The 22429-nt window shown below is 43.6% G+C and overlaps 2 protein-coding genes across 2 annotated transcripts; one reads left to right on the forward strand and one right to left on the reverse strand.

Annotated features, from left to right (window-relative positions):
• Positions 1-361: 361 nt before the first annotated feature.
• On the reverse strand, positions 362-5267 carry LOC146198525 (prostaglandin reductase 2-like). Its single transcript, XM_084594023.1, has 2 exons — positions 4358-5267; positions 362-935 (listed from the first exon to the last, which is right to left on the reverse strand). Exons 1-2 carry the CDS (start codon positions 5102-5104, stop codon positions 567-569), a joined length of 1116 nt encoding a protein of 371 aa, XP_084450149.1. The 5' UTR covers positions 5105-5267; the 3' UTR covers positions 362-566.
• A 216-nt stretch (positions 5268-5483) lies between these two features.
• RIOK2 (RIO kinase 2) lies at positions 5484-22403 on the forward strand. The gene is made up of 10 exons (XM_084594024.1): positions 5484-5737; positions 5959-6100; positions 6217-6330; positions 7227-7281; positions 9654-9774; positions 9937-10025; positions 11978-12169; positions 14038-14130; positions 16542-16614; positions 17291-22403. The coding sequence occupies exons 1-10, from the start codon at positions 5672-5674 to the stop codon at positions 17957-17959; spliced, it is 1614 nt and encodes a 537-aa protein (XP_084450150.1). The 5' UTR covers positions 5484-5671; the 3' UTR covers positions 17960-22403.
• The last annotated feature ends 26 nt before the right edge of the window (positions 22404-22429 follow it).

A 22429-nucleotide genomic window follows, 5' to 3' on the forward strand; every position in this document is an offset into this window, starting at 1 on the left:
TGGCTCAGGTTACCTGCTTACCTTGTGCAATCGGCGAGCTCGAAGTGACGTTCGAAATGTTTATCTGGAAAGGAGGAGCCCAGCGCGGTTTCCGTTGGCGGTTTCTCGATTTGGCGGGCTCAGTTCGAAAACGCTCGGCATAGTTGCCAAGCGTGGTTGCCTGAAGGACTCACTTTAGAGTTTCGTTTGACGCTGCTACCGGCGTACCTGACATAGCAATAAATTCCAGGCGACGAGAGAGAATTAAGGCAAATTAATTAGTTTTTCAGATTTTAACCCATGCATGTTACAAAACTTGCAAAATGTTCTGCAAGCTGTTACTTGAACACGTGTACTAAGAGATCCGCAGTGAAAAGGAAGGCACCAGTGAAAGTTTAATTGGACCCTCAAATGTATACAACGAACAGTGGAGACAAAAGCCGTACTTGAATGCATTACTACATGAGGTCATCAGCAAATGTTCTGCTCCATACTGGTATATTCCCAAACCAGTTCCAGGTGAGCCAATATGAAAGGGACGTTTTGCTGCATGCTAAAGAGTTATCACTAGTCATAACAAACTTCCATTAGATGTCACTGACAATAACCAGTTGTTTTCCAATATTTCCTCCATTCATCATGTTGACGAATGCTCGCGGTGCGTTTTCAAGGCCACTTTCAACAGTATGCCGCAAAATCAGTTTTCCTTCTTTCAGCCATGCCTTCAGTTGGGCAAGAGACTCTTCAAACTTATCTTCATACTGGAGCACTAGAAAACGGTCACGGGTGATGTGCCTGTCCTCGATGATTTTCTGGATGTGTCCATCCAAAGGTGGTGGGTACTGTGCAGTTTTGTTGTAGGCAGCTATCTGGCCGCACAGCACAATGTGCGAGTCTTGAGTCATATTTCGAATAACAGCGTCGCTGACAGCGCCGCCAGCATTGTCAAAGTACACCTGTAAGCATAAATTCCCGAATTAGCAGCATGGCAAAAACACGTCTAAAAGAAGCCAAATGCTTTCGCTACTAGCTTAATACAGCAACGCTATGGAAGACAGTGATAACGAAATTCAAGTCCGAAATGATACCACACACAAGTCCGCGACAGAAAGTAGTCCACTAGGTTTCTGGTTACCTAGAAAGCTAACCATCTGCCAAAATAAGCTCAAAACTTTTGATGCCTCTGGCTTGTTTAGTATGGTCAGCTTACGAAGGCTGTTTCTGTTTACTGTTCAGCCGACACGCCACGTACCACCGCTCATAATTAGCAGCTGCTGTGTTCGTTTTTCTAATATGTCCTACTCCACCAATACTGCTGCCAGTCAGACCCATCAATTTTTAAATGGTGGTGCCTGATAAGTACAGACAGTACAAATTAAAACATGCATAAAAACACGTCATGTTTGTCAGGGACGTACGATTTTAAACCATGCATACTTGGTACCACGACCTCCTCTACAGAGGAGGTCGTGCTTGGTACCACCTGCTTCTGGACAAAAACGGTCACAAGCCTGTCAGTCATGGCTCCCAAGCCTAACTACGCCGTCGCTGCTTTTGCGGTGCACGTAGCAGACAAACTCTTCCCAGTCCTGCCCCGGACGCGTGCTGGCTCGCGTGCCACATTCATGTTTTAAGAAATTTGAGCGCTACGCTATACACAGACACACAAGGAAGCACTGTCAACTATGGTTTATTCATAACAGGGTTACATTTCAAAAGCCCACGCGCATCCTCTGATAAAATAAATCTGGCAATCGCATTGCACAGACAGTGTCACATCGCCACGCACCTACGCTCCTTTATTAACTTTATCTCATGACTTGTTAGCATAACTGACGGTGTGCTTACGAACTTTTCTCCGGCTTCCCATATTTGAAAAGCTTCTATTATTTCTTTCTTTTCTTTTATTTGAACGGCCTAAGATGGCGGTTCCTTCAAATTCTGGCTTGCATTTTTGTCCGAGAGCCCGTCGACGACGGCTACTGACGGAGCGATGATAACTGTGTACATTTTACTGAAAACTAATCTTAATTTAAGTGTCTACATCATTGCAGAAGTGCTACACAGTCATGAGGATCACTAAATTTTTCGCTCGGTCAGAGTTTCTATAGAATTCTATCAATTTCGCGATTCGGAAGGTTGACACGAAAGCGCTGCCGCTCCGTGTAGCAAAGTCGACGGCCTTCGATTCCGAAAGCAGCTTCCACAGTTTCTGGTATTATCCCACTGAAGGTACTGCGATAGGGGAAACATCGTTGCACCTCCTCAAGCACTGCATTAAAACGGGCATGACGCATTACTCTCTGCAACAAAGAGCTCACAGCTGTGTCCATGGCCGCACTGCTGACGGATTGCATCCTAGGCATCTCTCTCTCTCTCTCTCTGCGTCTCTGTAGTCAATCAGTTTGGTATCATAGACGCAGGGATGCGCTCGAATGCTTTCTAGCAGCCTTTCCAAATCAGTGTCCGAAACGCGCGCGCGGCCGCTCATAAAGAATGTTGGGATGCCTAGCCGACGCGGTCGGCGTCGGCGACGTTGGGCCGACCGGCTCGCGCTCGCTACGTCCGTCGCGCGCGCACGCATTACGTCGGACCATATGGCGTATATTACTCTATGCATATGAGGCCTTCAGCAGGTTAGCACTGCTCGAGCTGAGGTATGCGAAAAGGGCGCAGCGAAGAACGGTGTTCGTGGATTCGTTTTCTCTCTATTCCGGAATGAAAGCTCGGAAAACGGGGACAACCCTTCCGTGAATCCGGAAAGCCGCATGTTGTTCTTTGGTACTCTTGCATTGAAGACTTATCTGAGCAGGACCTTCGGTTTGGTTTATGGGGTGTTTGGTTTGGTTTGTGGGGTTTAACCAAACCAAACCAAACACCCCATAAACCAAACCGAAGGTCCTGCTCAGATAAGTCTTCAATGCAAGAGTACCAAAGAACCACATGCGGCTTTCCGGATTCACGGAATGTCCCAGAGCGACTTATGCTTTGAGGGACACCGTAATGGAGGGCTCCGGAAATTTCGACGATCTGGTATTCTTAACGTACACTGCAACGCACAGCACACGGCCTTGCTTTTTGCCTCCATCGAAAAGCGGCCGCCGCGGCCGGGATTCGATCCCGCATTCTTGGGCACACTAAGGAACGCCCTAACCACTGCGCCACCACGGCGGGTGCAGAACCTTTGATTTCAATCTCTTCTGCATATATGTGACCGAGACATAACGCTTCTGAGTTTGGCCTCGGGATTACCCGCGAAGATTTTTGACGAAGTGCATCCAGAAGAGGCGAAGAATTAAATTTTCCCTAAAGCTTTACGTATGAAATTATGTGACCTCGTTATGTATCAGATTTTGCAATGAGTCATTCGGGCATATGCGCTTTGTTTATTCCGGTGGTGTCGTGGCCACTTTGGATTACCTTTTATTTATTTATTTTTTCTTGTACACATGCTGGGAATCTATGCTTGCGCCAAGGCGATAATTCAAGCTCGCTGCCTAGCTCGGCAACTCACCGGTTTAATGACGGTCACTGCACTGTTTGTGTTTACAGATGCCAACACGAAAGACGGACGCGTCAGGTTTGGTTTAATTGGTCTGTGGGGTTTAACGTCCCAACGTCCCAAAGCGACTCAGACTATGAGAGACGCCGTAGTGGAGGGCTCCGAAAATTTAGACCACCTGGGGTTCTCTAACGTGCACTGACGTCTCACAGCACATGGGCGTCTTGCTTTTCGCCTCCATCGAAAAGTGGCTGCCGCGGCCGGGATGATGCGACAGGGATGAAACGACTACCCAGTATCGGCTACGCACTTCTCCAACACTCCAATATATATATACATATACATATATATATATATATATATATATATATATATATATATATATATATATATATATATATATATATATATATATATATATATATATATATATATATATATATATATATATATATATATATATATATATATATATATATATATATATATATATCCAAATTCCGACTCTCAGATTTCACGGAGGAGCTGCTGCCACTTACCATATTTCGAGTCAGCCAACGGCGTCTTTGCTAGCATGCTAGCGGAGCCGTTCTGAACGTGCACTGGAAGTATGGCGGCTGGCAGCATAGTTGGGCGCCATGTGGATGCCAGTGCATACCGTTTGTGACAGATTTGCGGCAGTTTTTGTGGCGTGATCGTACCCTGATACGGTCCCTGGGGCCGAATAACTTCTTTATAAGGCACTTAATAATTACTTCTAGACACGACGATACTGCAATCCTACGAGAGAGTCGAGAGGGGGCGTGCACAATATGCTTGCACGGCGACCAGGTAAATCCTAAACAAAAGAAAAAAAGGCAGATAAATTCATCGTACCTGAACGCCCTCCGGACAAATTTCCTTTAACTTTTTGTCAACGTCTTCAGTCTTATAATTAATAGCCGCGTCGAACTTCAGCGTTTTGGTCACGAAGTCGCACTTGGCATCGGTGCCGCATATGCCCACGACTTTCTTACAGCCTTCCAGCTTGGCAATCTGGCCCGCCAGCGATCCGCAAGCGCCAGCAGCAGCAGACACAACGCAGGTCTGGTTGGTGGACGGCTTGATGCCACCTTTCTCGCGCAGCCCTAGTAAAGCCGTGAGTCCTGTGAGACCAAGACACGTCAGCACAACGGAGACGTCACCACCGAGTTCTTCCACGTCCAGTTTCTGCAGAGAGTCCGCTGTTGTCTTGAAATAAAGCTGCCAAGGCCATGACATGGCTCTGCAAACAACATCACCCTTCGCAAGAAGCGGGCTGTGAGATTTTTCTATCACGCCAACGCCGCCCACACCTTCGACGCAGCGCCCAATCAGCCAAGGTGTCAGGTAATGCACGCCTGTGGCCTCGTTCATGCGGCATCGTAGGGCAGGATCGATGGAGAGGAAAACGCTGCGAACAAGAACCTCTCCGTCATTAAAGTCGTTCGGGGTGGCACATTGCTCTGTAGCAAAATTGCTGAGCTGCGGCACGCCGTCAACGCCTGGACGAGACTTGAGAACTACGCGCCTATTTATCAATCCTGAAACGGAAGACGGGCGCCCTAAAGCCGTAGATGATGACGATATATAAGGAGCTTCCATATTTTGGTACTTCCAATTGGTTGCAACTCGCTGCAAGGACAGGGTCACAAGGTTGGTACCACGACCGGCTCTGGTACAAACGCTAGCTGTGGTTAGCAACAGTTAGCACAGTAGTACCCATGAGTAGTACCGGAGTCTCGTAGTGACCATCATGTAAGAATTGTTTATGTTCTACGCAACGCCGGCTTGACGCCGGCTTATCTTCTTGAAAGCACGTAGTTTCAGTTCCTAACTTCACATCTATTTACTCAAAAGTTGTATAAAAATTTACATCATTGTTAAATAATAAAAAATTGTTTGAAACTATTTATTTGCATTTTCAGATATTAAGTTTTGGTGAAATTTTATTCAAGCCACTTTATCCACCCTATCCAATACCTCGTCCAATCCAAGCTAAGACTCCATCCTTTACATGCCCAGTTTTACGCGCTGTGCATATCTACGCGTGTGGGTGCGGGTTTCTTCTTAATTTTGTATCTCCGAATTTCACTGTATGTCTTTTTAAGTTGCGTGGACCTATAAGTAGATAAAACGTAGTGTCAGGGACTCGTGTCAACTGCAACAATAATGGGAAAACTCAATCTTACCATGCTGCGTTACATGTCATCCGAGGACTTCAGAGTCTTGACTGCGGTAAGAAAGTTCGTCCTTTTGCTTCCAGACCTCTGTTGTTCTTGTTGTTTTTTTTCTTATTCCTACTGAACGCTAATGTCAGGGTGCAGCATTTGCTGGTGGTAAGTTGGGTGCAGCTACTCTTGAAATAAAAACATGAAAGAGGCAGTAAACAAACCGATGGACATGTCACGCACGTGGGAGGTTCTTCTAAATTCTTGCATCATTTTGAATTTTTGCAGGTTGAAATGGGCATGAAAAATCATGAACTTGTCCCGGGGGCACTTGTGGCTTCGATTGCTAACCTCAAACACGGAGGATGTCATAAGCACCTTCGCGAGCTGTGCAAACAGAAACTTCTCTCCTACGAACGGGGCAAGAGGTGTAAGTAACACATGCATACCAACTGCGTTTATGTGATTATACGCAGTCTCTTTACCTCTTTGTTTTTTTTCTACTCAATACATTCTCTAATCAATCTTTTTTATGTTCCTCGACAGACGACGGTTACCGCCTGACCAACACGGGGTATGATTACCTAGCGCTGAAGACTTTGTGTTCTCAAGGCTTGGTACATTCTGTTGGCAACCAGATTGGCGTGGGGAAAGAATCTGGTGGGTGCTTTTTCTTTCTATTTCCTACTGGAATGTGTTCTATAAGCCTGCCTGCATGACCCCCTTTAGAGCCGTACTATCTCGATGAACCTCGTTCAGAAGAGAATACCTCATAACTGTATTTTAGGCACTCACTCTTTGTTGTCAAAAATGACTGCCGTAGCCAAAATAATCCCAAATTCTATTGTGTGCCAGTTACTCTGACCATCTCCAGATAGTGTGCATACTCCAATGTTTCAGTGCGTGAGATATAAATGCAGTTGACAGTAGACAAACTAGCAATATGGACCAAAGGAAATAGTTTCCAGTTCTTTTATTATTTTCAAGAAATATTTTCTGTTATCGTTCAAATGAGTCTTACAGACCGACTCAACCCAGCACTTCAGTAAAGTCTTATAACCTGTAAAAGGCGGCCACAAACTTTTATGCGTAACTTCTAGTAAGAAAACTTGCATGCCTACCGCCCATGAGCACCTTCACAAAGAAAACTTCTCAATTTTTGAACATACTCCAAGTCCTATCAAGAAAATGCTGAAGGTAGTAAAGGATTTATCCTTCCACTACAGTTTTGGGGCACATCGTGCCCACAGTGAGTTTGGTCAGTTTGTATTTTAGTATAAACAATGAATGCAGCGGTAGTCTTGTGGAGCATAGTTGTTTTCACATGAATGCTATGGTATTATTTTATTAACTTTTGTGCCTGCTTTTATCTAGATATTGAAGATTACTGGTGAAACAACTTGGCATTGATAGTGGTGCGAACAAAGGGAATTTTTGTGCTGGTTTTATTCCCTCACTTTGGTCGATGAAAGCATACTTCTCAAACATTCGGAAGTCTATATATTCAAAAGAAACTCTGGTTTGAAGTTGTAACCTAAGGGAACTGCTGTTTTCAGACATCTATGTGGCCTCAGATGAAGAAGGAAGGGACCTGGTGCTCAAGATCAGCCGGCAAGTAATTTCGGCATCATTTTCTTATGCCAGTGTTTTCAGTAGCTCGGGAAGAATAAAGCACATAACCAAGTCAATAAGAATATCTAAACATGTTAAAGGGCATGATTAGTGTTACTGATGCATGATAGGAAATATGGGTGGAAAAAATGCTATTGTGGCATATGTTTTTAATATTTGTGTTAGGTTGTGTGTGCTTAGATTGATAATATATTAATTCACTGTACTGTCAAACTGTGCTTGGGTGCCGAGGCCTCGTCAGGCTTTTCAGCCTTTTGTCTCGGCTGCCCCTTTCTGCAGAAAGAAAAGAAATAAGGATAAAAAGAAATGTATGTTTCTCAAGTAGTATTAATGGTTGTCTTCCACCTGAATTTTATTCCTCTATGGTTGCGTAAGTGTGCAAATGCCTTAATATTTTTTTAGAAATTGTTGCCTTTTAGCCAAGTTAAAGGCTGCTATTAAAGGAACTATTAGACTGCAGAAGTATTATACACATGCTTGCCAACTCTTACAAATTTTCTGCGAAATGTATGAATTTGGACTCATTTTGCGACTTTGTGAAACTTGCCTCAACTTTAAAAGAATTAGAATTTCTAATAAAACTATATTGCTGGTGGCATATCGCACTTCATGAAAGGAGAATTTGTATCGTACATAGGATCAGTGGCTACAATGCCATGGTAATTTCTATCATCTATCTGGGGTAATGAGAGTAGCGTGATTTTGTATGCAAAACCCGATAACTGTCTCCCCAATACTGTAAACATATTGGTATTCTATTCCTGTCACCGTGCATGTCACTTGGTACACTTTCTTCATGGGCCGAGTTTTTGTGTTGGCCTTACTTCCTTTTATATGTGACCAGCTGGGGTGGCTTTGCAGTGAAATGGTGCACTCACAGTCATGCCAATAAGTGTTTTTGAAACCATAAAATTCTAAATCATTGTTTGGGGACAAGCTCTATTTATGCTCTGTACGCACCCGTGATGTGAACTGTCACGTGCATTGAGGCGATGTCCACATGGGCGTCCACATTCAACTCATGTGATGAAAAGCACCAGGTTTTGATTTGCTGATAGTAAAAGGGCATAAGACTGGAATTCGGTTCGAGCTAACTTACATGAATAAGTTTCCAAAATAGGCAAGATGGCAGTAGTGACAACCTTTCTCATGCTTTTGCAACTATAGGTGAAATTCAAGTGTGATCTAAAATCCTTGGTTCAAAATTTATTTTGCAATGGTTTTCCAAAAATAAAAGTGATAAATCCCTTCTTCATGTGTTGGATTTTAACAATTCGAATCTTCAGGTTGGCAAGTATGCTTACATCTGGAGGATTACTTCCTGCACTTGTAATGTAAACTCATTGTTTAGTGTCATTGCCAGTGCTGAATGCAACGGCATTTGTTGTTTGTGTGCATGCCAAAAGAGGATTGCATTAGCGATACTTGGGTCTCTTGTTTAACATGGGACGGTTATGTCAGAATCAGCCTGCCAGGACCCTGGCAATTACATTACCCCTATAGGCCACTAAGGCATGTTCATACGGCTTGGTTAAAGCGGGACTTTATTGTGGGCTAGCATGGGCTGCCAACTTAGGTCTCTCGTTTCACATGGGATGGTTATGTCAGAATCAGCCTGCCAGGACCCTGGCATTCATGTTACCCCTATAAGCCACTAAGGCATGTTCATACGGCTTGGTTAAAGTCGTATTCGGCTCGGCTGCAGCTCAAGGTCAAACATGGCCGGGACTACGCGACGGGCTGAAACCTGGCACAGTATTGCTAACGCAATAAAAAGTCACTGGCATGACTCAGGCATTTGGTAGTTGGCAGGCAACATGGCCATTCATTGGTTGGTTGGCAGGTTGTGTGATGTCACTAGACCACGAGGTGGCAGGAGCTGCCAGCTCAGGCTTCCCCTTTGAAATTGAAAAGTCAGTACTCACCAGGACCCTTGTATGTTGTGTAAGGCACACTGCTCATATGCCATACAGGCACGTTCATACAGCTTACTTAAATTGGGGCTTGATGTCTATGTTGTGCGGTCTTTCTTATAATAGGGTGGTGTATGTGAGATAATGGAGGCACAAATGAAGAAATTGGAGGCAGAAATAGAGAAATTAGTGATTAGGCAAGTAGCGAAGGGCACATACATGAACTAGGATCCACAAGGGAGCTGTAGACAAGAGCCATTAATGCTGTGGCATCATAATATTAAAGGTGACGTTTAGGTGTCCTCCTAACTTTTTATTTTAGTCCCTATACTTAGGTGGAATTTCTGTGATTGATTTTATTGGCTTCACACCGCATTGCTTTGTAAACTTTATTTCAGTTTGTCACCGCTCTGTTGTTTTGCCATGCAACATGTGCAGGTTGGGGCGGGTGTGCTTCCGAAAATTGAAAGAAAAAAGAGATTATCACAAACACCGGAACAAGGCATCATGGATCTACCTCTCACGATTGGCTGCTGTGAAAGAATTTGCCTTCATGAAGGTGAGGACTAATTTTGCAGCCTTCTGGAGACGTCAGCTTTTTTAATCTGCCTTTCCTCTAATAAAAATCATCTTAATTAGCTGTAGGTTGCTTTTGTGCTAATTTTTTATTCACACTTAGCCGACCAAAAGGCCACATGTTTAATGTATTATAATTTTTCAGGCCCTACATGACAGGGGGTTCCCAGTACCTGTTCCAGTAGGATTCAATCGCCATTGCATCCTCATGGAACTCATCAATGGACATCCATTGTAAGTACTTAGTTTATCAAGTAGAAAACAATGGTCGCTTTTGAAATGTGTTATCAGGAGCCTGCACTGCTTCACTGTTTGTCCCTTTTCTGGCATAAAAGGTAGGCTTGTCTGGGTAGCGAGGGGACACCAACCACCATCAAAGTGTCAGGGAGCCTTTATTGGGCCACACGAAATTTCCCTCTATTAGGGTTGCCGTCCGCAAAAGCGAGCAAGGCAGTAAGGCAGAAAAGCTAATTAAACCAAGATGGTGTGACTGGGACCTGACGTCTTGCCCCTCGCCTCTCGGTCATGGAGGCGAGGCAGGGGCTTGTGCCAGCCTGCGACATCATCAAGTTCCCCTCTCTTCAAAGCCCCTTATTAATCCCACTAAACTCCTTAAGTGGTCCCAATAATTTTTGCACAGTTATCTCAAGTTAACATTAATTTACTTATGCTAATGTAAGAATGGTATGAATGAAAAGAATTGCAGTAAAGCCTCATTACAAGAGACACTCGAATGACACAAAAACTGTGTTTCTTGTAACCAAAAGTTCTAAAACAACTGCAGACTTGTACTGGAATAGATTATTGCCAATCTTCATGCCAATAATATTAGGAGAGTGCTTTGGATTCTCCAATTAGGGGAGCTTCCCATCACGAATTACTGTAGGTGTTGCGTCCACTAGACTGAAGAATGTAGTGAAAATTGTCTATTACGTTGCATTTGAGTGTGGCTGACAAATCTATCTGGTAAATGCAAAGGGCTCAGCTGATGCTGCTGACATAAACAAAGCATTGTGCCTAGAAAGCGAAACATAGCCAAGCCAAGACCGAAACAAATGACATAAAAACAGAAGTAGTTCTGCTCTGGCGAGGACAAATAAACTGCTCTGTTTGCTATTTAAACAGTTTTAACTTCATTCAGAAATGCCTCGTTTGCACTTTTTTTTTTTTTTTTTTTGTCTGAGTAATGACATCCACAGGCTTGTTACTCACAGCCGCTGTTACCCATTGTCAAATAAGCATAAATTTCTGAGGGATATTTCTGCTTCTAGCATCTCGGTGATAAGCTAATTACTTTTACGATTTCATGGTGCTTTTTTTTACTTGAATTCTTGTAGGGTTACGAGACCCATAGTTTAGTTGAAAATTGCTAGTTGCGGTGTCATGTAACATCACGATCACACTTTCCAATCGTTGCAAGCGTGGTTTGCCAACATATACAGCTTTGGTACATCGACCATGAGGTTCTTGGCTTGATTTTCAAGCTAGGAGAGGCTGTGTTGAACAGCGCAAATGCAGCTATAAAGCAGACCAAGATTTACAACTATCTTAGCAGTAAATAAATATAAGAAAGTTGTGTGGTGTAGTCAGTTTTGTGGTCCACCAAGCAAATGCAATATGTAAATGAAAGCTATAGTAACGCTTTTGGGCCATGATGTACCCTTCTTTTTTGCGTATTTTAGCTGGAGGATGCCTGCGCCGAAATAGGGTCTGGTTACAAAATGTAAACATGGTACCCTGCTTAATAAGGGACCTCTCATATAAGAGACAAAAACTGCTCACTAGTGCATGTCCCTTATAAAGGGGTTCAACTTAGGAAAAGGATGGCAACACAAATTTTCTCACCTGCCTTATTGTGTTTTGCTACCAGTGCCTTAGGCCTTGCCCTTTGGTAAGCGACCACTAACATCACCCCTCCTTTGGAGATTCTTGAGGAGGATGCTGCTTGTGCCAGAAGTAAGAAAACAGAATAAAAATGTCAGGCGACGATGTACCTGTTTTGTTTTCACACTCTTCCTGGCTACTTTTTCTTGCTGGTATGTTCTGTTTCCACGCCCACCGTGGGGAGAAGAACCCTGTTCCTGGCTGTTGATGGAAATGTGCCTCAATTGAAACTTGCTGCATATGTTTTGGGCTAGAAGTCTGCTTTGGCAGTTTATGCTTTCCTAAGATGATCGCTCTTACAGGTGCCAAGTTCATGACTTGGACGACCCTGCACAGCTGTATGATCAGCTCATGGACCTGCTTGTGAGGCTGGGCAACTGTGGTCTCATACACGGAGACTTCAATGAATTCAACCTAATGCTCAGCAGTGAAGACAAGCCAACGCTGATCGATTTTCCTCAGATGGTGTCCACATCTCATCCCAATGCACAGTGGTACGTTTAGCTTCATGTCAGATTTTTTTTTTTTTTGTTAAATGAATGCATATAATTTTTAGTTTTTGCAGTACTTGCTGTTGGAAGATGTGTTTCCATTCGATATGAAGGAAGACATGTATGAATATCAGTCTGCCATTAGCATCTGATGAAGAATGAACTAAAGCCCATATTAAAGGGACCAGAAAATGGGTGGAAAGATAGTTGAGGAAGTGGTTCAATGTTTGAAACGAATGCGTTGGAGAATTTGCCCCAAGTAATACTTCGGGTTAATTGGATAGTTATGGGAGAGGCCTTTGCTCTGCAATGGGTGTGGTCAGGCTGATGATAACTCGTTGCAACGGAGCCAGCAATTATTCATCATCATCATCATAATTAGCCGGACCGTACCCATTTCAGGGCTAAAGGCTCTCCCATATTCGTCTAATTAATCTGTCCTCCTCCTGTCCTGTGCTAGCTGCATCCACTTGACCCCTGCGAACTTCTTAATCTCATCTGCCCACCTAACTTTCTGTGGCCCCCTGCTACACTTTCCTTCCTTTGGAATCCAGTTACCCTAAATGACCATCAGTTATTCTCTCTTCGTACTACATGTCCTGCCCATGCCCATTTTTTCTTCTTGATTTCCACTAGAATGTCATTAAATTGATTTATTTCTCTGACCCACTCTGCATACTTCCTATCTTTTAATGTTACACCTAGATTTTCTTTTTCATAGCTCTCGTGTTGTCCTCAGCTTAAGTAGAACCCTTTTCGTGAGCCTTCACTTTCCAGCCCCATAGGTGAATACAGGTAAGATGCAGCTGTACTATAGCTATACCGATAAGCTGCTAGTCGTGATCTGCGAGCACTTGCCAAATGCGCTCCATCCTAATCTTATTTTTCTGGTTATTTCTCTTTCATGGTCCGGACTTTTAAAAACCATATTTTTTCTTTCTTAAATTCATAGGTTGATTGGCGAGTGCATAGTTCGGGTTTTTGGAAATATTCTACTAGTACTTGGTATGTGCCATTACTGTCATGATGTCATGTTGAGCAACAGGCTGCCCGAGGTTGCCATTTGCATCAGTGGGAATGACCACGGCATCATGAGTGCACCTTTAGTAGCTGCAGAAGTAGTCTGCATGAGTGTTCGGGCCTGCTTGGGCAAAGTCAATGCCTTTGCACCCATGGTTCCGATTTTTTACTCTTCAGCCTTTCTGTCGTTAGCTCCAAACTCATCTCATTTGCCATATCTTTCATGTCCACTCATGATGAATGCTATTACTGTGCTATGAACTGGGTTCATTATTGCAAACAACTTACATGAGAGCAAAGAGAAAAGCAGTAAATGAAGAATGCATGGGCGGAAGAAAAGCCATGCTTGGGGAAAATGGGCCCGTCAACCGGAAATCGGCAAACCAAGCGTCAACCACTGATTTATGGGCGGGGTGGAGTTGCCAAGCAATTTTTTTCTACTGCCTCAGAGCGTATGAGTTGAAGCGGAGAGGAGGGGCATAATTTTTAATTGTCTGTACTCTATCTTTTAATTAACCATCTTGCATCGGAGTAACGAGCGATGGAATACTTACTCCTCGTCTGCTTTACTTACCTCGATCAATGGCATTTCCTGGTCCCCTTATTGTGTCCTCCTGTTAATTCAAATAAAACTCTCTGGTGCCTTGAAGTTTGAATTCATAAGAGTCTTATATTTAAAACTTTTGTTTCAGTATGTGTTTTTAAAAAGTGTAATGTACTGTATGTAGAGTGTACTGCAGTTTAGCACCTGAAAACAGGCTTTTAGTTTGTCTGGCCTACCAGCCAGTGTTGCTGGTTCTGCATTGATTTCTTATTAACACTCTTCTGTGATTGTTTTTCTGCTGTTTCAGGTACTTTGATCGTGATGTCAACTGTGTAAGAGAGTTTTTCAAGAAACGCTTCGGATACGAAAGTGAACTCTACCCCAAATTCACTGATATTGAGTAAGTCCCTGCCTGATCGTACGATTATATGGGATAATCACTCAACCCATATATATCTACCTTGTTGAAATGCCTGCAAGGTACTGATTTTTGGGCACAAAGAAACATAATTCGGCTCCTAGAAATTATTTGCCATGGTATAGGAAAGCACACCTAATTTCCATGTCACCTTCTAACTTTACCATGCCTGTTCAAATCGATGAATTTGACCAATGGCGCAGAAAGGCTTGTAAAGCAATCGCAGCCTTCTTTGCTTTTTTTTATATATATATTTAGTGCCATCCACTATGCTGCAAAAAAACTGTATTTCAGTTTCAGCTTCATGTTTTTTCATTGGGGAGATTTTACTTTTCTTTCAAACTTCCTGAAAAACTTGTCAATGCGGAGCGATTGGGAAAAACATGCCGTTCAAGGTAGCTACCTCTTCTTGCATCGACCGGGCAGATCAGCAGCTTTGTTTCTGCGACCACTGTCACTTGATGCAAGTGTCGGCTTTGTGTGAAAATATGACATCCATTTCTTCAGCGTTAGTTCAAAAAGACGGGACTGCTGATGGGACTGTTTCCAAAAAGATTTGAGGCTCTGAGAGTTTCTCTGAAGGTACTGGGCATATTCTGAGTGTTTTGTTCTTACCAGAAATATTGTGGATCGAGTTTTGTCCCGAACAGCCCGAAGTTCTTAGCATCGCACCAATGTAGGAGCCCAAAACACTTTGCGGGACCATTGAAATTTTGTTCTTTACTGCCCAGAAACATTGTCCTGAACAGTTCTGCAACTTTGAACATACTCATTTCTGAAGTGGTTAGAAGAAATTGTAAAAAAAAAAAAGGCTTTTTTTTTTCTTATATCTTATTGAATGCAATTAATTTTTTTATTTTACGTGCAAATCACTCAGACTTTCTCAGTCATAATTTTTTCCTTTGTGAGCATTGCATTTAAATTATACAATTAAAGGGACCCTGAAACAATACTTATGGTTATTTTCTAATGCAACAAAGTCATAGCAGTGGTCTTTGTGAGTTTCAAGTAAATTGAATAGCTCTGTGTGAACCCTATCATTTACAATAATTTTTTTTTTAGATGCTTCTGGCAACCGTTTACAACCAATTAAGGCAACACATCACTGCACATTTGTAGATGCCCCTTCCCGCTGCACATTTGTAAATGCCCCTCCCAATTTCATATGTGGTTTGCGAAGGTCTGACGTGGCGTGTAAAATGATGTGCAGCAGAGTACAGGGGCCAATTGTTTCTGCAAGGCAGACCTTGCAGTGGACGTAGACGAATGTCCGTAAGCCTCAGATGATTACAGATGCTTGCATGAGGCATTCCGTAATTTGTCTAATTTTCTGAGTGCCGTCCCGCTCGAAGTGACTGTTAACGATTTTATCAACTCTGACAGCGAAGTTCACAAGCTGTAGCCACTCCTTCTGTCAAGCACATTATGGCAGGAATATAATTTGTGTGGTACTTTGGACCACTAAAGTTAGATAAGGCGAAAGCCTTTGTTTGAAACTTCGCTGATTCCTGGTTTTACTGCATTTGCTTCTATAGGCTGTGTGGTGCGGCGTTCAAGGAAGCGCCAAATGAAAGGCGCCGCACGGATGCTTGAATCAGTATGACTAGATAGCGTAAGCTACCAGCAAACATATAAAGCCCCGCTTTAACCAAACCGTATGAGCGTGTCTGTGTGGCCTAGAGATAACATGAATGCAAGGGTCTTAGCAGGCTGATTCTGAAATCATCCTCCCATGTAAAAGGAGAGGCCTGAGTTGGCAGCGCCTGCCAAACGATAGTGTCCTGTGATTGGTCGAGACCTCTATGACATCATCCCCACCTCAGCCAATCAGAGCTCCGCAAAAGCGTGACACTTTTGCTGACGACAACGATGAGGCTTTTGCCTTAATAGCTGAATTGCTGGCATTCAACAGGATGAGGATTCTTGGAAGACGAAGATCACTGTGGTCAGGAAGAAACGCCTCTCTATAACTGCTGAGCTATCATCAGTGTTCAGCCTGATGAAATGGAGGGCATCAGCCTTTTCCCCTGGACATTCTCGATAAGATTGATGCCAGTATTTTCAATTGCATTGCCCAAACAAGCAGTCAGAGATTCGTGGTTTTTTTTGTGTATGTATGTATGTGTGCATATGTGACTGAGAGAAAGAGAAATAAATTGCACTGTTGCGTTTTGTATGTGGGCTTTGGCAATTTGGTGGCTAAGCCACCTTTTTCATTACGAGCGGCATATCAAGCCAAGGTATCGAGACATCAGACTGTTTTATCCCCTTAAAATTTGACATATCTGGGTTCGACTGTAGATATCTGCATCCTAGAATCAAATATGACTCTGACCTTTTACCTCTTTATGGGAAGATCTATTAACATCAGTGGCTTTTGCTGCAATTTTCAGGAGGGACGACACTCTTGACCTTGAAACAACTGCCAGTGGCTTCTCAAAGGAGGTTAAGGAAGAGCTTGATGAGGTATGGAATATATACATATATATTATTTTAAATTTCTAATGTGTGCTAGTGGAACTAGAACGGTCGTTTTTAAGATGTGATAGGCATAAAGCTATTTGATGTCAGTGTTTTTGATTTGTTAGAGGCATAATACTAGTCATAAGTGTGAACTCAAAGACAGGATGTAGCATAACTAGTTAATTGCACACTGTTCGTGCCTATTCCTGAGACAAGAGGCAGCCTGTCATGTTGTGTGTCACTATTAGTAATGAAGCTCAGAGAAGCTTTGATTTTCTTGCCTGCATGGTAATTCACTTGATGTTGATTTTCATGCAAATAGAAATACCAAAACTGCCTGCTGGCCAGCATTGAAATTGTATATATATTGTTCCTGTGATTAAAATTTGCAGAAGCATTCTTATTGGCCAAGGTAAGTGGCTAGATCTGGGGCCTTTCGTTAGTGCCTGACAAAATTTGGTGCTTGCGAAACTGATTGCCCATAGCATCTTCCTTTCAAGGCTTTTTTGCAAGCCAAGTTGAGGGTTGAAATTTTGTTAGCTTACAACAGTATTGTTATAGTCATTTATTTCAGTTATTTAATGACCTACAGCTTTACGTTACTGAGTGTGTTTCAAGATTTGCTGTCATATAGTAGTTGTTGAGGTTTTATGAAAGCTTTTTGCTTTATTCCTTATAGGCTGTTCAGCAGATGAAAGAAGATGAGGAAGATCATTCTGACAATGATGAGAAAGAAGCCTCGAATGGCGCAGATGACTTTCATCAGTCCACCTCTACTGAAAAAAATAATAGCGCAAGCAAGATAGGGAAGAAAACCAACAGCTGCATGATGGAACGCTTTATTGCTGACACCCAGCTTCAGCCTGAAAAGAATGGAACCTCAGAAAGTCTACCCATTAACGATGACAAGGTTGCTTCCGTGGATCACCAAGGAACAACATCGAGCAAAACAGAAGACGAAATGGAAGAAACCACCCAGTACACAGACACAAGCAGCCATGTTACAGGAGCAAAGGTGTCCAGCGCTGCCCTGTCCCCATTGTCAGTGGACAGTTCAAAAGATGGGGAAGAAGACGTAGTTCCTGAGCTGGTGAGGAAGGATTGTAGCGATGAGCAATCTAAAACCACGCACGATAAGAGTGATGTAAAGAGTGTTAGGACCTTTAGTGTCACGAGCTGCACTACAATAGCCCCTGAAGAGATCAAAGCACGTGTAAAAAAGCAGCTGACTAACAGGGAGCGTGCACTAAAGAAAAAGATTGTCGTGAAAGGTGAAGCCAGTGCAGTGACTCGGCAGAGGCGGGAGAACAGGGAGACTGTGAAACAGGACCTGTACTTCTGGGGTTAAAACAATAGTATTGATGGAGCTCATGCTCTATCAGACGTGGTGCTTTGCTTTTGTTACTTGACCTCTGCTTGGGAATGATTAAACTATATGTTGTAGTTATTATTGCGAAAGCAATACTGCTCGCACTTTCAAGCCTTCGCGTGACCCAGCCGCAGTTACGTCTTACCCAAGTGACACATGAGCTGGCAGGAGCTGCCAACTTGGGTCTCTCGTTTCACATGGGACGGTTATGTCAGAATCAGCCTGCTAGGACCCTGGCATTCACATTATCCCTATAAGCCACAAAGGCAGTTTCATATAGGTTGGTTAAAGCGAGGCTTTATATGTGGGCTGAGGAAGAAGAAAAGGAGAAGAACGCTTGGTCACCCGCAGTTAATGCTTTCGCTCAATATTTGGTTCAGCAGCGTTGAACCCTTGTAACTTTTTTCACTTTGTTCATGATGGGATCCTTGCCTTTGTGTCTAATGGATGGATCCACTCTATTGGCAGTGACGCACAGTCGAACTCGTCTGTACTGAAATTCAGAGCTGTGACCTATATAACTGGGGCCTTCAGCTCAGAGTGTGTCAAACTGGTAGCATTCCAACCAGAGTTATGAATTTTCTGCAATTTCATGTGCTTTTAATAACACTAGGAACAAGGAAAACTGAGCGCATATGGGTGATCCTTTATTTTTCATTTATTTAAAATGCACTTAAACAAATATATTTGCTGTACATCAACATCACTAAATGCAAAACGATATCTGCCTCGGGCACTTTAAAACATCCATTTTTATGTCATGTATATATATATATATATATATCTCCATTTTATAAAGTCAAAAATGTGGCTGCTGTGCCGTAAAACAGTTACATCAGTTCACATTGGCATGTGCACATGCGCGACTCAACAGGTTGCACCAGTTAGCTGTACATGTTAAAAACAGGTAGCAACATCACAAAAGAGCAATACAGCTAATGTTTACAACACACTCATCAGCATGCAGTGACGGAATCCTTGTGAGCAGAATGCGACAGCCGGTCGCGTGCATAGTGAACATTCAAAGGCAGACATAGGCAGACATTTTACAGGCAATGAATGCCTCGCCACAGTGTATTGCTTTTTAAAACACCGTTCTCAATTCTCATAAAGGGAGAATGTAGTGTCGTAAGCTTGTGCTTGCAAAAATGTGTTGCTCATGATCTTTGCATCATATCCGGAAACTTGCCCAATTCAAATTTGGCTAATTCCTTACTGCGGCTATTCTTGCCATAAATGTCCTTCCAATTCAGTCATATGGGGCAATGTTGCAATACTCATTGCAGTGTCATTTAGAATTGCACTTTGGTTTATATATTTGTGGTGCTTGTTTCTACTGCATATATAGAGATAAAGGCGTAAGGTTTTTCAGTAAATGAAGTTATTGTGACATTGTGGCGAGGTATTCATACGAAGGCTTCACAACAGTGTACACACGTTACACGAGTGAAAAACTGTTTACAGCTGGCACACTTGAGCGAAATAATAACTTAATTGCATTTGCGCAAGGTAGCACAAGTGACTGCCAACACTTGTGTTGTGCTTTGCTATAGACTTTAGCCATCTTAAAAATGTGTGCTACTGGGTGTTGATTCAGGTTTAGGTCTTGACACTAAGAGGCAGGTAAGCCACTATTGAACCCAGCGTATATAGTGACACATATTTTCATGCACCTGGTTTCACCGACCAGTGGTGTTAAATAAAAAGTGTTCTGTAAATAGCATCACATGAATTGGGGGTGCATGGTTTGGTTTATGGTGTTTAATGTCTCGAAGCTGGTCAGGCTGAGGGACACCGTAGCGAAGCGCTTCGAATATTTTCGACCACCTGAAGTGCTCTAACATGCACTGACATTGCATACAACATGGGTGTCTTGCGTTTCACCTCCATTTAAACGGAGTCTCAACAGCCAGGTCGAACCCGGTCCCCTGGCTCAGTAGTAGAGCCCCGTAACCACCGACTCACTGCGGTGTATCAGACTACATATAGCAGAACATGTTGCATCTTGCAAAGCCTGTTACTATATATTTTTCTTTGTGTCTTTAGAGTTCTTGTGCTTCAGAAACCTCGTGCAGGAGCTCACATTCGCATTAACGACTACAAGCATTTCAGTCCGGTTCATGTATCGTTCGTTAAAATCACAGACGAGTCAAGGAAACTTGTAACAGATATCGATTTTCACGGGCTCCATTATACGGTGTAATCTCCGTGTCAGCTGTGTGTATAGCTCCCCGCTGTTTTCCAACACCCGGGTTGGCAGGAGGAGAAAAAGCATTACTCTTGGAATTTTAGGTTCGCTTCCCTGGTCAAGTAACATAGGCTGTGCTTGAAGCGAACGAAACGGCAAGCTCGCGGTGCCGAGGGAGGCGCGCCGGAAAGACCGGCCGGGGAATTTCGCACTGTTTTACGGTGGGAAGCTGAAGTCGTTTCAGAGACCCAGTATTGATCATTCGAGCGGTGGGAAGAACGGCAAGCTAATGAGAAGAAGGAAAGGAAGGAGAACGAAGGTCAAGACTGCATTCTTTTGAAGGAGGAGGCGCTTTAAGTGTCTGCGGGGCTTGCATCGATTAAAAATTAACTTTACCTGTGGGGTGCTACTCTGCACTTTGTTTTAGTTGTAACTGAATGAATCCACGGGCCAAATTCAACTTTGTCTTTTGTTGTTTTCATGTTAGCAGCCTCTGTTAGACGCCCAGACGCCATGGAGGTGTACGTGTTCCAGCAATGACTGTACACTTTAGACTATTCATTAATGTGCATGCACCTTATTTGGTCACTATGTAAAATGTAACCGCAACCTCGGACCTCAAAAACACCGCTATGGTACAGTGGCCCAATTCTAGCCACTGTAGCTATGGCAACGCTGCATCTGCGCAGAGTGGTGACAGTCGGAGGGCCTGCCTAGCTGTAAGAGCAGACCGGGGCGGCGCTGCAGTTTGTAACAGCTAACGACTGCTTTTGTTTAACAGCGCGAAAGACGGCGAAGCCCGAGAGGTTTTTCTGACGATCGGCAATTTGCAGGCATTCAGTTTACGAAAGTTTGGATCGGGGTTGACATGTAGAGCAGGGGCGGCCAGGGAAAAAAAAAAGATCAAGAGGGGCAAAGGTATGTCGTGACAGCGTTAAAGGCTCTTGTCCGCGACTCCCCTTGCTGATGCTCGCGTACATGCCGTTTATTGCCGTCCGTGTAATCACTGTGTCTGTTATCGCAAAAATACTGCATAAGCATATATGTCGTAAAAGCTACCGCATTATGCCAAAGACCAGCCGACATTGATGTGAAACCCCACTTAACCAAGCCGTAAGAACGCGCCTGCGTGGCCTGGAACGTCACGAAGCAGCGTGACGACGCACAATATCTACGATCAATCAGTGCTCGGCCATGTCGGCTGCCACCTCCCAGTGCCCATTATTTTCGCTCACAATGCCGGATTTTCTGCAGAAAGGGCCTTCATATCGCGTTAAATAGTCTTGGGAGCCGCAGTTAAAATTGGCATGGCAGTTTTGGTTCTATTAGTTCAGCAAAGCTAGTGGTCACATTGAATGCCACTTGTGCAGCGATAAATAGAATAGACTTTAATATCCAACGGATCGAGCAATCGCTGCATGCTCTAACGACGTTGCTGCGGTTAGGAGCATCTCAGTAGGATGTGGTAGGCCACTTGGACTCGATAGGAACCACCTGCGGCGCGACCGGCAATTTGGCCAACCCTGCTGCAGAGATTGAGCGTAGCATCAAAGACTGTTTGACTGCCCTGGTTCCAGGCGCAGCTGTACGAAGACCAAAACATCAAAACTGCCAGCTTCAAACGCGTGAAACTAAGCGCTTCGATCGTCCTTTCATCATCGCAGACATGGATGTCTGTTCTCTGTGGATCTTTTTCTTCCTATGTCGTCTTCTCCTTTGCTTTTTCTTAACTATAGTCCCTGGAGTGAACGCTTCGCCAAACGACCAGCACAATTAATTCCATTCCGCCAGCAGAGTGGATCGCAGCTTCGTCCGCAGAAGCCGCTTCGCTTTTTCGTCGCGCATTACCTGCGTGCGGCTTGTTGCTCGTGGCCGCTTAAGAAATTATCCAGCGTCTCCGGCCCTGACCGACGACTCGCTGAAAGCGCTCTTTTCGTCGCGCTGCTCGCGCAGGTATGCAGTACAAAAGAAAAATATATTACAGGACTGCGCTTAGCTCTGCATAAGCGGAAATTGTGAAACCCACTTTACAGGATTGTTTTCACTAACTGCATTGTCGTCCCTATCACCATCATCAATATCGCTACTATCATCATCACAAACTAAATGCATCGTCATTGGCGCTATGCTACCATCATTAACATTAACTTCATCTTCATTTTCATCCCTATGATCATCCTCACACTAGACAAGGAAAAGGACGATTCACTGTAAAAAAAAAAAAATGTTGAAAAATAGACATTTTCTGGCAGCTCTCCTGC

The sequence above is a fragment of the Amblyomma maculatum genome, chromosome 2 (genome assembly GCF_055883805.1).
Source record: "Amblyomma maculatum isolate TAMU_Amacu chromosome 2, ASM5588380v1, whole genome shotgun sequence".
In the NCBI taxonomy this organism is placed as follows: Eukaryota; Metazoa; Arthropoda; class Arachnida; order Ixodida; family Ixodidae; genus Amblyomma; species Amblyomma maculatum.